Source organism: Ochotona curzoniae, unplaced genomic scaffold (genome assembly GCF_017591425.1).
Source record: "Ochotona curzoniae isolate NIBS_2020 unplaced genomic scaffold, NIBS_Ocur_1.0 scaffold_4701, whole genome shotgun sequence".
Taxonomy (NCBI): Eukaryota; Metazoa; Chordata; class Mammalia; order Lagomorpha; family Ochotonidae; genus Ochotona; species Ochotona curzoniae.
The window spans coordinates 7,127,449-7,141,633 of NW_024467122.1; the positions used below are offsets into that span (position 1 = coordinate 7,127,449).

At 56.9% G+C, this 14,185-nt stretch overlaps 1 protein-coding gene across 3 annotated transcripts in view; it reads right to left on the reverse strand.

Annotated features, from left to right (window-relative positions):
• Positions 1–1,829: 1,829 nt before the first annotated feature.
• The window catches only part of ADAMTS17 (ADAM metallopeptidase with thrombospondin type 1 motif 17), a 206,764-nt gene continuing 194,408 nt past the window's right edge, over positions 1,830–14,185 (reverse strand). For 2 of the 3 annotated variants that reach the window (XM_040969712.1, XM_040969714.1), the window contains 4 exons: positions 12,303–12,507; positions 10,847–10,999; positions 2,958–3,135; positions 1,831–1,994 (listed from right to left, as the gene is read on the reverse strand). In XM_040969712.1, coding sequence (XP_040825646.1) covers positions 1,831–1,994; positions 2,958–3,135; positions 10,847–10,999; positions 12,303–12,507 — 700 coding nt within the window. Of the gene's footprint in view, positions 1,995–2,957; positions 3,136–10,846; positions 11,000–12,302; positions 12,508–14,185 lie in introns of all 3 variants that reach the window. The other variant, XM_040969713.1, reaches the window with a different exon arrangement.

Here is a 14,185-nt window from a genome sequence, read left to right on the forward strand (position 1 = left end):
CCTCGCAGGGGCTCCTGTGGCCTGAGAGGGCTTCCTTTCGCACCAGTAAAAACAGCACCGAAAGTTGCGAGGCTCCGCAAAGGTACAGTACTTGACTGACAGTACAGGATGTGGCGAGCTAACGGAAGCATTACCACTGGCACCACGGTGTCCCCATGCACAGGGGACAGGACCGTCAGTCATGGCTGGGGCCGTGTCCAGAAGCAGGCTGGGGCTCTTGGCAGTGACTGTGTGAGCTGGGTGTGTCCGCAAGGTGTGGACTTGGAAGTCACAGTGTGCCTGCCGCACCTGCGTGGGGAGTGCAGTGCTTAGAGCTGGGCTGCCCCGGGCAGTGGCCACCTGGGCACGTGCAAGGCAACAGGCAGTATGGCTGTGGGTTCCCTGGCTCCAAAGGGGAAGCAACAGCCTGAGTGGGAGATTGGGGAAAACTGAACCCCAGTCCCCCCACTACCCCGAGTGGGAGAGTTTCATGGAAACAGGGCTGGGGAGGTGCAGTGGCCACCCCTCCCTCTAGCAGGCAGAGACCCATGCAGCAAAATCTGGCCCAGCTGATGGGACTGGGAAGGCAGAGAGCCAGGGGCCTGCTTGCTTCCTTCTCTTTCCACGTCAGCTAATGTCAAAGAGACAGCACCAGTAAGCCAGGGAGCACCTGGCAATGAAGCCTCGGAGGAGCCCATGTGGAACCAGCAGGGGAAGGTGGGCTCCTGGGGTGGAGTCCCACGATACAAGCACCCAGAAAGAAAGCACCTCAGTTTGGAGCGGGGGACCACCCTGCTCCTAGCCTTCCGAGGGGCAGTCAGCCCCACTCTGCCCACCCCTCTCCAGCTAGCCTGGCCATTTCTTGGGCTTCTGCCAAGGGACAGAGCTCTGGCAATGGCAGGGTGTGGGCAGCAGATCTTCCTGTGTCAGTATCAGCCCTGCCCACCCCCACACCCTCACGGAGGTGGGCCGCTAGTGACATGACAACAGTGAGTGCCCCAAGGCTGGGCTCAGGGTGGAGTGGGCTCGGGTCTGCACCTCCACTCCAAGCTGTCTCAGAAGGGGGTCCACTCCAGGATGGGACAGAACAGCTCCCTTGCACAACCCAGGCCTGGGTGACGCATGTGATTAAAAGTGTAAGTGAAGGTTCAGTGGGGAGCTACTGGGAGGCAACGTATTATCCAAAAGGTGTAAAGCTCTGCCATGGCTGGTTAGAGGGGGCACCCCAGGAGGTGGAGAGGGTATGGGATATCCCAGCTCACCTTTACGTTCACAATTAACATGTGGCCCACAACACCTCCAGGTCAAGGTTCTTCCACATCCCTGCGTGCTGGCAGAAGGGGACGCCTCCTGCTGCTGTCACGGGTGAGGCCCAGAGCAAAGCAGAGAGAATAGGGCCTGGTTCGGTGTGGAGGGGGAAGGCAGGTGGCTTCCAGGTCTCGCTGGAGCCATGTGGACAAGGTCCCTGCCTGCCTGCAGTGAAACACCTAGTGTTTGAAGACATTGTCCTGGGTACTTCAAGCACCGGGGACCGACAATCCTGAGACAGCCTGGACAGAAGCGTGAGATGCTTTTGCTCCACTGACAGCTGCCTGCCCGTGGGAGGCAGCCCTCCAGAGGGACAGGGAATGTCACCACTAGTCTGGGGCAACCTGTGCCTACTTCCTCCCCTATCACAGAAAGCCATCCAGTGGCTGTTCACAATATATTAAGCACTAATGGCAAACGTCAAGTCCACTGTCAAGTTCTACGCACTTGGGGCAACCTTGGCGGGCTCTGCGGGCAGGCCCCCTTCCCACCTGCGGTGCCGGGTGTCAGTGGGCACACGCTCACAGTTGGCTGCGCCCAGCGTCAGGTGCTCGGGGGCAGCAGCGGGTGCATCTTGCTGGCGTAGAAGTCCCTGCAGGTCTGGCAGCAGCGCTGGTACCACCGCATGTCCTGACAGAGGTTCTTGTCTCGGATGACCCGGCAGTACACTGCCCACTGGTCACGGGTGCACTTGTAGGTCAGGGCAGCTGATGGGGGCAAAGGGGAGAGAGTATATCTAGGGGTGAGGGTGGTTGGCATGAGCCTGTCCGGATCCATGCACACACAGGTGTGGCCCCACAGACTGCCTCCTGTCCCTCACCATGCTCCTAGCAGGGACCCTGTAGGATGCTGCTTTCTGCTACAGGGACCCAAGTGCTTGGCTGAATGCGGTGGTCCTGCTGTCCCCTCCTGGGGAGCGGGGCAACGGGGTGACACGGACCTTCTGCATCTGGGTAGGGCTCACTGTCACGAGGGGTGGAGGGGACATGCTGCTGCCAGGGGCATTCATAAAACACGAGAGGAGCCCCAGCAGGCTGGTCTGGGCAATGAGAAGGGCAGTCTCTGAAGGATGCCTGCCCCCTCCCCCAAACACAGCCACCCCCAAGCCTTCCCTTCAGGTGGTATGCTGCCCACAGGGCAGGGGACTTCTCTTTAGGAAAGCGACAGCTCCACTCCCCTTTGCCACTGACCCACAGCATGGGTGGCTAAAGGGCCAGGCCCCCTGCACTGAGCTGTCACCCCTCCCCCGAGGCTCCTGGGGCGTTGGCCTACACCGTACTCCTCTCTCTCTCTGCCAGGACTAAGATCCTCCCTTGGGGGCGCGTGGCCGCTCAGGCACCTGGTCTGGGACAGCAGGCAGACAGCCTACCTCAGGACCCTCTCCCTACAGCTGACTGTTGGGCTTGTTGTTGGGGAAGCCCCAAAGTTCATGGAAAAAATAGGATGAAAAGATGATGCTATTTGGAGCAAAACTTGAAACCCACACTCATGGGAGACCATCAGAAGGTCAGAGAACACGTGGTGACAAAGCTCTGCATGGGCTTTCAAATGGTTTTGGGCCACAAATCAATGAACTTACTTTTAGAAGGTTGCTTGTCTGTGTGACAAGGCCCAGGAAGGGGAGCAGGGGCACAGCACCCCCGGGAGGCCGGACCCATAGGGGCACTCACCGAGCCTGGGCGAGGTGATGGTGTTCACATTGATCTTGTCATTGCAGACCTCCTGGTGGCACTGGCTGTAGGCGGCGGGCTTGGTCAGGGCGGTACACTCGTTGCCATGGCGCCCGGTGACCTTGTGCATGCACTGCACCACGCGGGACTGCAGGCCCTTCCCGCAGGTCGACGAGCACTGGTGGGGACAGGGACAGGCTGAGCTGGGTGGGGGTAGGGCCCAGCTCCTGTGCCCCATTTGCTGGGGTGGCAGTCACTCAGGATGTGGGCACTGCCCCCTGGAGGAGTCTGTCCCAAATGTTCAGCTCTGCACTGTCTCCCTGCCCTGGAGTGCACCTGTGGGGCTCCTAGCTGGGGGTGGGGCTGGGCGAGAGTGTTCTTCAGACCAGAGGGAGACTGGAGCCTTCTCCCTGCAGCATGTCAAGGGGCCACCAGAACAAGCAGCTTCCTCAGTAATGCGCCAGCACCTGGTTGTGGCTTCCAGTCTCCCCCCCGTGAGGCCAGCGCTTCCTGCTGAGTGTCATCTGAGGACAGCGGGTGGTCAGGGCTGAACTGTCAAATCACCACGATGGCACTGAAGTTCTGGCTTCGCTGCCAAGCAGAACATACTGGGCCCTGCCATTCCTGAGCTACTGAATAGGATGGCATGGTGATCCCTACCCCCAGGAGGGACTGGGCCTGCTTCCTACAGGGGTCTCCCCAGCCTTGGGCCTTGCCCTGTGCTGGGCATGGCGAGGAGCCCAGACTGATTGCAGCTGAATTTCCCACAAGCCTGGAGGGTGGGGTAAAGAAAACACAGTCCCACCTTTCCTGCATACTAGAGCCATGCTGTAATACCTGGCGCAGAAGGAGACTCTGGGGCCCTTGCTGCCCGGGCCATCTACTCACAGGGTCCCAAGTGCCAAGGAGTAGCCCTAGGGGGACTATCTCCTCCCATTTCCTGGCACGCTCCCTTAGTGAACTCCCCGAGGAGGGACCTGCTGGGAACCCAACCCTGAGCCCTCTGCATCTTGGCCCTTCTGCTACTCTGGGAGCCAGAGCCCCGCCTGTGCTGCCTCTAGCTGGTATCCACGCAGCCCATGGTGCCCACACAGCCCAGTTTACCAACAGGGCTCCCAGAAACCCTGCAAAAACCCCAATATGGACAAGACCTCAGGTGTAACACCTGGCTCCTGTGGGCCATGAATGGCCAGGACATCAGGTATCCATCCAGCTGACAGCCGGGGAGAAACAGTGGAAGATCGCCCAAGATGGTCTTCTGCCCATGGGAAACTCAGAAGAAGCTCCTGGCTCAGTCCTGGCCATTGGGGCAGTGAACCAGTGTTTGAAAGACCTAGTCTCTCCCTCTCTCTAACTCAGACATTCAGACGAATCTTACACATCAAGGTGAGAGGGGGATGTTCTGAGCAGGCTCCAGGGCCCTGCCTCACATCTGGCTATGTGTTGTGGGCAGAAGCATCAGAGAGAGCTGGTGCCACTGAGGACCCCTTGGACACCACACAAGACTCCAGCCCAGTGCTTCCGGCAGAAGGGGCCCAGCAAAATGAGGGGTGACATCACAGGAAAAGGTGCCCACAGACTGATACCTTGACCATGGAGAGGGGCTGGTGCAGGATCTCTGCTCAGCTGTTGCCCAGGGTCCACACAGAGTTACCTGGCGGGCTTTTACCCTGTGATGAGGACTGGACATGGTTGCTTAATAGACTCCAGGTGCTTGGCCTTAGGGCTAAAGCCGAGTACCCGCCCTGTGCCCTTGTACCCAGGGCAGCACTGGCCGCTGAGTGTCCACTCAGGGGCACTGGGTCAGAAGGTGCATAGGCTTCAGTCAGCAGCTTTTCTTGGCCAATAGTGGGCCACCTTCTAGAGAAAAGAAGAAAGGCCCTATCCTAGTTGGGGGCAGTGCGCTGGCGCCTGGAATCCACCAATACTCCAGGCAGGGCTCACTGGAGACCCCATGAGCTTCCCTGGTGGGAAATGAACAAACTCACCCCCATTCTTTGCCCCCTCCAACACTTGATTCTCCTGGAGACCTCACCATCCCAAGGCAAGGTTGGGGAGGAACAGCCTGGGAAAGAAACCATCTTTATTCCCACAGACCCATGCAGCACAGTGCAGGGCCATGCCACACCACGTGGCAGGTCACAGCAAGCACATGCCAGGATGTGAGAGCCCTCTAAACTGAAAGACCTCTCACAAGATGCAGACCACCCAGACATGGCATGAAGCACTCCAAAATGGCACGCACCACCAACACAGTGCGTACCCCAACATGCTGTAAATCACCCCAACATGGCAGAAACCACCCCAACGCAGCGTAAATCACCTAAACACAGCAGTTTTTCCCACAAGAGCAAAATTATGCAACATAGTGCAAGGGAGCTCTGACACAGCACACATCTCCCCATTGCCATGGAGTCACTGGAACACAGGGGACAGTCACCCTGACATGGCATGGAGCAGCCTCAACACAGGACACCGAGTCACCGCACAGCATGAAGCCACGGCGTGTGTGGAACGTCTGGATAGGACTGCACTCCTACATGGCGCGAGGTAGGTGGCCGTGACCGGTGAGCCTCTGCCCACCGCCCTGGTGCCTCACCGAAGGTGGATGCTGCTGGGGAAGTAGATGCCACCTGTATAGGCATGTCCACTTGTTCCCACTCTACTAAAGCGGCAATTTCAGAGTTCAGTTGTATCACATATTTGAGAAAGAAACTAGCAGTATTCCTAAACCCTAATATCTTTCCATACATGTTTATATATGAATATGATAAGTTCTACAGTTTTAAAATACTCCCATTTAGTTGAAACAGTAAACACACAGATTTTCAGTTACTGGCCTGATTCCTATGTGCCTACAACAGCTGGATAAGGGCCAGGCAAAGCCAGCAGCCCAGAACTCCATTCATGCCTCCTCTGGTAGGGACCCCAGCTTCTGAACCCTTATCTGCCTCCCAGCATGCATGAGCAGGAAGCTGGGTGGATACAGGTGTCAGGACTTGGTTCCTGCACCAATATGGGAATGTGGGATCCCAAGTGGTGGCTCACCTGGCTGGTCGTAGCATCTGCCCCAGTGTGCTGCATATTATATGTAGCTGTGGGACTGGTCCACCCATGCTTACAAAGGGTTTTATGCACACATTAAAATAAAACTGAAGCCCTACTTCCTGGCAAAGCAATGGGTAGCATATAATCCCAATTATACTGTTTATCCCAATAATATCTTATTTTCATGACTGTTTGGTATGGATGAAACTCACTTTTAGCAAAGGGTAACAGGAGACCTTTAAAAGGTTTGTATTAAAATGGGATTAAAACTGGAGGGGACTGCACTGTAGCACACAGGTTAAGCTGCACCCCCATGACACAGATACCCCTTATGGGCACTGATTCGTGTCCTAGGTGCTCCACTTCCGGTCCAGCTTCCTCTAATGTGCCTGGAGAAAGCAGTGGGAGATGGCACCAGTGCTGGGGCTCCTGCCCCTACATGGGAGACCCAGGTGCATGGCCTGGCCCTAGCTACTGTGGTCATTTGGGGAGTCAACCAGTTGATGGAACATTTTTTTAATTTTATCTTTAAAATGAAACTGTTAGTGTTTCCTGGTGCCAACAGTTTTGAAAGCCTTGCATAATTTTTTGTAATGCACATTTCCCAGGAGCATCTTGAGGGTAAACACAGATTTCAACTTTTTTTTTGCATCATCAAACTTTACTCCCTCCTCCCTGTAGCTGCAAAGTGCTCATCCTGCAGGAGCAGTTAGAGGCCACTTTGGCCCCGAGGCAAGCGTGCAGCCATGCCTCTCTCCAAGCTTGCTGCTAGCTGCTGTGAGCTGCAGTTTCACTCCAACCTGAAGAGGGTCTCTGCTCCCCTAAAGCATCTCCTGACGCTCCCCCCGACCCCCGCAAAAAAAGTTACACACATTAAACTACAAAGACATACAGGGGGAAGCAAGAGCGATCCTGACAACCTACTAAGAGGAGGACATATGCACAGAGCAGGGGTGGACCCAGAGTGGAGCAGGAGGACAGGAAGAGGCCTGTATCCCACACCTGGAGACTCCAGGATCCCCACCAAGAACTATCAGTACGGGCACCAAGGACTGCATCCCAACTACCAAAGAGACCACGGAGAACTGGAATGCCTTCAGAGCCCGCAAACTCAGAGGGCATCCCCTCCCGACCTGGATCTACTACATGGGGTGAAAGAAGTCCGAAATCTTTCTCATGGGATCCAAGGATGTGGGAACAACAGCCAGGAACCCAGAGCGGTCCTTGGAATCAAAAGAACAGTAAACTTCCTTCAGGACTAAGGAAAGAAGCTTTTTCTTGTCCTCACTTAGTTCCAATGTTGGGTCTCCACCCTCTCTGCAATGACTGTCAGGGTTACTCCAGAGCCCCCCTCCAAACACACACATACACACACACACAAATTAGAATAGATAAACAGAGAACAACAAGGAAAGCTTGGTCAGCATGGACTCACACATACTTTGCTAGGTAGGACACAAAGCAAGTACTCCTCACCAAGGTACCGAAGATTTCTCTGCACACCCCTCCTATAACGGTTATGCACCTCAATTGTGGAAATGTCAGTGTTGGGGCTTTTGATTGATTGGGTTTTTACTCTGTTGGCTCTACCTTCAGACCAGAGAAGGTCCCTCCAAAAAGCCGTTGAACTTATCTGGGCAATAAGGTGAGGGTCTCTATGCTTGGTATATGCTTGCAATGAAGGAATCTCAACTGAACTTGAACTGTGGTCACGCAACACGGTGGAGGAATCCACCATGGAAGGAAAGTTATGGGAGGGGTGATGGGAATCCCAGTACCTATAAAACTGTCACATACTAAACAAAACAAAACAAAACAGTTACACTAGAGAGGGAGTTTTGGACATGGAAAGGTACCACGGAGCAGGTGTTGAGCGGGTGGGGCCTGAGAGCAGGGTGATGCTTGAGCTGCTAGCAAGCCCGTGACTGACAAATCGTTGTTGAAAGGAACCTCCAGTTTAGCTCCTGCTTGTTGCAAACCAGGAGCCTATGATGTCACTGGGCATGTGCAGGCAGGTGGGTGAGGAGCTGGAGGCAGGGCGAGACTCTCAGCCCTGCCACCTTTCAGCTGTGGGACCCTGGGGAAAAGCCTTGGTTCCCTCCTCTGATAAGCAAAAGGCTCAGCAGGGGCCACTACTGTGGCACAGTGAGTAAAGCTGCCGCCTGCAACGCTGACATCCTATATGGGCACCGGTTTGAGTCCTGACCGCTTCACTTCCAATCCAGCTCCCTGCTACTGCACATGGGAAAGCAGCTCCCTCAGCCACAATGGCTCATGCACCTGCTACTTCCATGCGCATTCACCAAGCAACTGGGCCCTAGAGACCCAAGCACAGGGTTAGGCATGAGAAGCCTCCACTTGGGATGCCAGCACCCCATATTGGTGGTGGTGGGGGGACAGTTCGAGTCTTGGCTTTTCCAGCTCTGATCCACCTGCCTGCAGTGCTCCTGGGAAGGCAGCAGCTAATGGCCTCTGGCACCTATGTGGGAGGCCTGGATGGGGTCCCTGGCTCCTGGCTTTGGCCTGGTGGTTTTCTGACAGTTGCAGCTATTTGGGGAGTGAATCACAGGATGGAAGGTCTCTGTCTCTCGCTCAGCCTTTCCAGTAAACAAATCTTTAACCACCACCACCACAAACCCTCTCACGGGTACACAGATCCTGGGTGGAGCTTGACCTTCCACCTACACTTCTGTCCCCTGCTTGCTGACATGAGCTTTGCTGTTGGCTGTGGGCAAGTGGCCTGTGGGGACAGCCTTGCTGCTGCAGCGGGGCCCATGAGCACCACCAAGGCGCCACTGCAGCAGGGAGCAGAGGTAACGGTGATTGGAGCAGATCCAAACAGGACCACCTGTGATGTCTCCCCACACTGACCTCTTCCCCCAGGAAACACAGGGGGTCCACTGAGAACTGGGCTTTCCCATCCACCCAGAGGTGATGGGAAAATTGCTGCACCTGTTGAGGGGGAGCCTAGCCTGCACCCCGCTAGTGATGATGGCAGCCGCAAAAGGACCAGAGTCCCCTCCTTTGACATCTGTGCAACACTTGCTAATTGGTTCCTAGGGAAGCATGTGGTATGCACATGTACACATGGAACACACACACACACGTGCATATAATGCACCGCGTTCATGGGCATACTGTGGCAATCACATGTGTATCACACACATGCACACATGCAGGTAGCAGGCCCTGCAGCTGTCCTCTGTGTGGGGGAGCAAAGCTGGGCAAATGGTAGTGCCACATGGAGCCATGTTGGACACCCTGTCTAGTGGGACTAGGGAGAGCTGGCTCCTGCTCTCCCAGCTGTACCCGGCACAAGAGATGCCAGCCCTGGAAAAATAGCCAAGCCAGCTGTGGCAGAAATGGGCCCAGAGATCTCCCGATGCTTGTTACCCCTTGCAAAGCCACGATGTGTCATTCACCATGATACGACCAGGCAAAGCAGGCAGACCAGCCCGTCCCACCTGGAAGCCTTCACAGTGGGCTCTGTGCACCTGGAGGAGTGTGGAACGGGTCATGCCATCCTCGCCTATAAGCACGGGGTGGGGGCTGGGCGCTCGGAGGCCTCCAGGTGCTCTTAGGCAGCTCTGCCTTGCACTGTTCCTAGTTACCGGTTGCCCCCATGCTGCTCCCTGCACCAGCAAGTCCAAAGCCCTTGAGGAAGCAACAGTATCCACAATGGTTTGGCTGGGGGAGTCCGGGCCCCAGCTGGCTGATGAACAGGTGAGGGCACCCTGGGGCTCAGAGGCACCAGCCCTGCACCTCTTGAACCCTTCTAACTTTTCCTCACCATGTGGCCTGACCATTGCCCTAGAGGGGTGGACAAGTCACTAGAGTGTTCTGAGCCTCTGCTGCCACCTGTGTACAGTGGTGACAGCCCCAGCCAGCAAGGACAGGAGACACGAGGCACGGGGTTGCACCACAAAGAGGAAGTGAGTGTCATGTGTCTGTCCAGCCCGATAAATGGGGCCCAGAGTGGAACTGACCGTGCCTAACTCTGCCTCCTGCCATGGGCCACCTGCAGCCACAGGGTCAGTGGCAGCGCAGGCTGCTCTAGGGTGTGGCCACCAGGACCCTTCTAATTCTCCAGCTGAGATGCCAGCTTCAGTGCCCTTCATGCCTGGATATGTGGCATCAGCTCAGTGTCATTCTATCCATCACCGTGTTTCCCCTTCCACATCCGCCTGACTTTTTGTGGCCATTCAGGCATAACGCAGCCAGCTCTGCTTTGGGGGCCCCTACACACAAGCAGGCCTGGGCAGGCCGTGGCTGTCACACAGTTTTTGTGGAAAAGTCTCCGTAGATCTACTGCCAGTTCTTACACACACGCCCATCCCTAGGGAACAGCAGTCACTCAGAGGCGGCAAGTGAATGGCCAGGGAAGGGTGGGACGGCAAGGAGCTGAACTGGCCTCCTTGTTCTGGGTCCCTAGCTCTGGGACCCCACATCCCTGGCCCTTTTGCTCCGTCAATCCTCCAGTCCCTTGCCAAGGTGCCTGGGGTGAATGGAACAAGTGTTTGCAAAATGTCCTTTATCAGTCTGCCTTGCCTGAGGCTCCTCCTACACACAGATGGACAGGGATGCCCAGCCCGTGGCAGGATGGAGCTGCATGCCCTTGCCTGAATCTTTGGGCTGCATTTGGTTTTCTCAATGCACTCTATGAAGTGGGCTCTGCCAGCAAGCTTCCAGGCCACTGGAGTGGGCAATGAAGAGAAAGGAGGTATACATGGGCAGCGCTGGGCTAGGCAGTGCGTTTGCCAGGTGGATGGGGGCCTCATAGCAAGGGCCATGTGCCCTGTCACTGCTGGGCCAGGACAGGAAGGCCAGCGCGCTCTGCTCACCTTGGACCAGTCCCCAGTCTTCCACTCGTAGCAGCCGGAGTAGTCCTCGCACGGCTCCTCGGCTCTGGGCTGCATGGACGCATCACATTTGCCCTGAGAGTTGGTGCACGTCACCGTACGCTTCTGCGTGCCTTTCCCACAGCTGGTGGAGCACTGTAAGACATGGCACGGTGTTCACCCCAGGGGCAACCAGCTCATGCCCATCAACACCAGCAGCAGGTGCTGCTGTGCCAGGCTCAGGCAGGGGCATGGAGAGGATGCCCGTGCTGTGCTCTGCCCTCAGTCTGAAAAGCCTAGTGCATGTGAGACTAGTGCATGGAAGTTAGCAGTCAGAGTCAGGTCTGCCAGCATACAGTACACCTGCCAGGAGGGCAGGAGGCACCGCTAGAGTGGGGAGAGCCTCCAGGTTCTGTGATAAAGCCCCTGACCTGGATGGGAGGAGGAGGAGGTCCTCAACAGGTGCCCCGGGGGATGCTTCAATGTGGGTAACAAGGACAGCGTGCTATTCCCTGTGGCAGCTCATCTCCCAGGTGGGGCTCCAGGGAAAAGGATGTGCCGGGCTTACAAGCAGCAGTGACCACAGTCAGGAGGCAACAGGACGCAGGTGCTGGGCTATGAGCATCCTCCTGCCCAAACAGAGCCTGCCTGGGACCTCGGGGAGGCCATGACGGCAGGTGGCATGGCTGGCCAGCCGAGGTGGCCTGTGTGACTGGCCAGCGTAGGGCCTCCTTGCAAAGTCCTGACTCGGAGGGAGATGAGTGGCTTGGGCAGATGGCAAGCCTGAGGTGGGACTCAGTTTTCCAAAATAAAAGCAGGCTGCCTAGGGACTCGACTTCACAGAGCTCCTCGGTATAAGTGGCAGCAACTTGCTGCATCAACCCCCAGTGTCCCGGATCTCCCTGTTCAGCACCCAGCCGAGGGCCCTGGGATGGATCACTGCTGTTTGGCATCAGATGGAGCACAAGCTCAGGCAGTGGCTGTGATGTTGCTGGGAGGACCAAGGACAGAGGCGAGGGCATGGCTTTGACCCTGCAGGTGACTCAGGGACCATGGATGTGAGTGGTCAGCTTCGAACAACTTGGCACCCAGGGCTTCTGAGCAGGAAGGATTAGGACCAGGAGAGCCAGCATGCTCAATCAAGGGCTGCCTCCTGCCTGCCCATGAGGCAAGGCTTCTGGACTGTTCCATAATTCCCCATCCCAGCCCCCAAGAGTGCTCTGCACATTCCAGGGTCCGTGTGACTGACTGTCTTGAAGCTAGAAGCCTGTCACTGCTCCTGCCCCAGTTCAGCACCTGCCTTCCTTACTCTCCCACCTCCCTGGCCCTTGAATCGCCAGCCCTGGTTGTACAGCCCATTTCTTTCCCCCACCAAGCCCTGGCTTGGCCCTCTTTACTCTGGGGCCCTGAGGACAAGGCCCACTGGCCTCCTTCCCCTGAGGCAAGCCCAGGCACTCACCTGTGACCACTCAGACGCCTCCCAGATGGACAGGCAATCTTGGCCTTCACAGCTCTGCACTGGCGCTGGCCGGGGGCCCGGGCAGTAGAGGGGCCGCGTGGTGACATGGGTGCCATTCTGCAGCTGGTACACGCACGACACCTCCCGGTGCTGGATGCCTTTCTCGCAGGTGGCCGAGCAGGGGCTCCACGGGCCTGCCACCCACCTGCTCAGAGAGAGGGAGGGCAGTGAGCGGAGGACTGCTGAGAAAGGCCATTCCTTCCTGCCCCAACGGCTGGGGGAACAGAACCGGGAAGCTTTGCAGTGGGCTCTGTGGAGCAGCCGGAGCAGCCTCTGGCTCCACAGCTTGGAGTGGACAGTGGTCTGCACAAACACAGCTACACCAGGTTGAGCCACTGTCTGCAACGGTCAGTCCCGCAGCTAGTGGGGCTCTGTCTGCCCGCTGTCATGGACATGCTTGGCTCTTAACGTGTGGGTGACATGTGCTGGCAGCTCTGCATGTGGTGACTTGATTCTGTTCTGATTCCCTCCTCCTATGCTTTGCTGTAACATGATGCAGGGGACTGCACACATGGCTTGATGCTGGTGTGTGCCAGGGGCTGCTGTTCCTACATCTCTTGCTAACTGGCACAGCGCCTGACCAAGGACCCCAGCCTGTGCTGGGGTTGGCAGCATAGAAGAGCTCTTCTCAGAGCTCACCTGCCCCCAGCTGGGAGAGGATCATGATTTCCATCTGGGTCTCTGTGCACCCCAAGGGGCGGGGGGGGGGCGGCTCTGGCCAAAGGGCTGCCCATGTCCTGGAGGGCCACTGAAGGACACACCCTCTGCTGTTGGTCCCTGGATGAGTGACAGACTTAGCCCTCCCTGCCTCTCATCCTCATGTCATGCCAGTTCCCAGGTGTTCCCCAGCGGACAGTGCAGTCTGAGCTGCTTGGGTTGCCACGCAGCTCTGCCCCCTCAGCCCTGGCAGTCTTTAGTTCCACCTGAAGCCACATCTGACCATGCCTTGCGGAGCCACACGTAGGACCCCTATCATGGCTCCCTACTGGCTGGGTCTCTGGGTAGACATGGGAGGGTGCTGAGAGCTGTGCATCCCCAAAGTCCAGCAAGTGGCCCTCTGCTTGCTGGATCCACAGGAGGCTGGGGTGCACCTGCAAGTGCAGAGCAAGCTGCCAGTTGACTGTGCCACAGAACGTGGCAGGTGACTGCTCGTGACTGTGGCTGTAACTGACAGGAGATGAGGACTCCAGACGTAGAATAAGGGTCCCATTTGGCACCTGACAAATGCTCAAATGTCACTAAACGACACAGCCAGGTAGGTGCTCCAGTGGGATGTGGGTGGTGATCCTGGCCTGCACAAAGGCCACTTGTGGGACACATGGGGAGGAAAAGCCAAGTGAGGCTCAGGAGGCCCACCTGTTCCTGCCACCCCCTCAATGGCTTGAAAAGCTGCATCTGCCTGGATAAAATCCTGGAGGGCAGGGAGGGGAGGTGGCTCTGACATGTGTGGCAGCATGGTGACACTGGGGACAGCCAGTTGCAGAGACACACGCTCACCTGTGCTACCACAGAGATGGAAAGCAGAGTGCGGTCACTGGGTCTGCGGGCTGGGAAACTGCTGCCCAGCGGGGGTGGAGTTTGAGCTGGGGAAGAAGGAAGGCAAAGAGGCAGGTGGGAGGCAAGGGCCATGTCCCCCACACCCTTGAGCTGTGCACATGGGAATGGTAGGGACAGAGTGCCATCACTGTGTCACCTTCTTCTGACCTGATGCTAATCCCAGTGAATCTCAATTAAAAGGAAGACACGAGCAAGCCCTTTGTATCCAACTTGAGACAGAGACACGGTGTGGGGTGCTGCTCCCCGGTAGAAGCTGAGCTGACAAG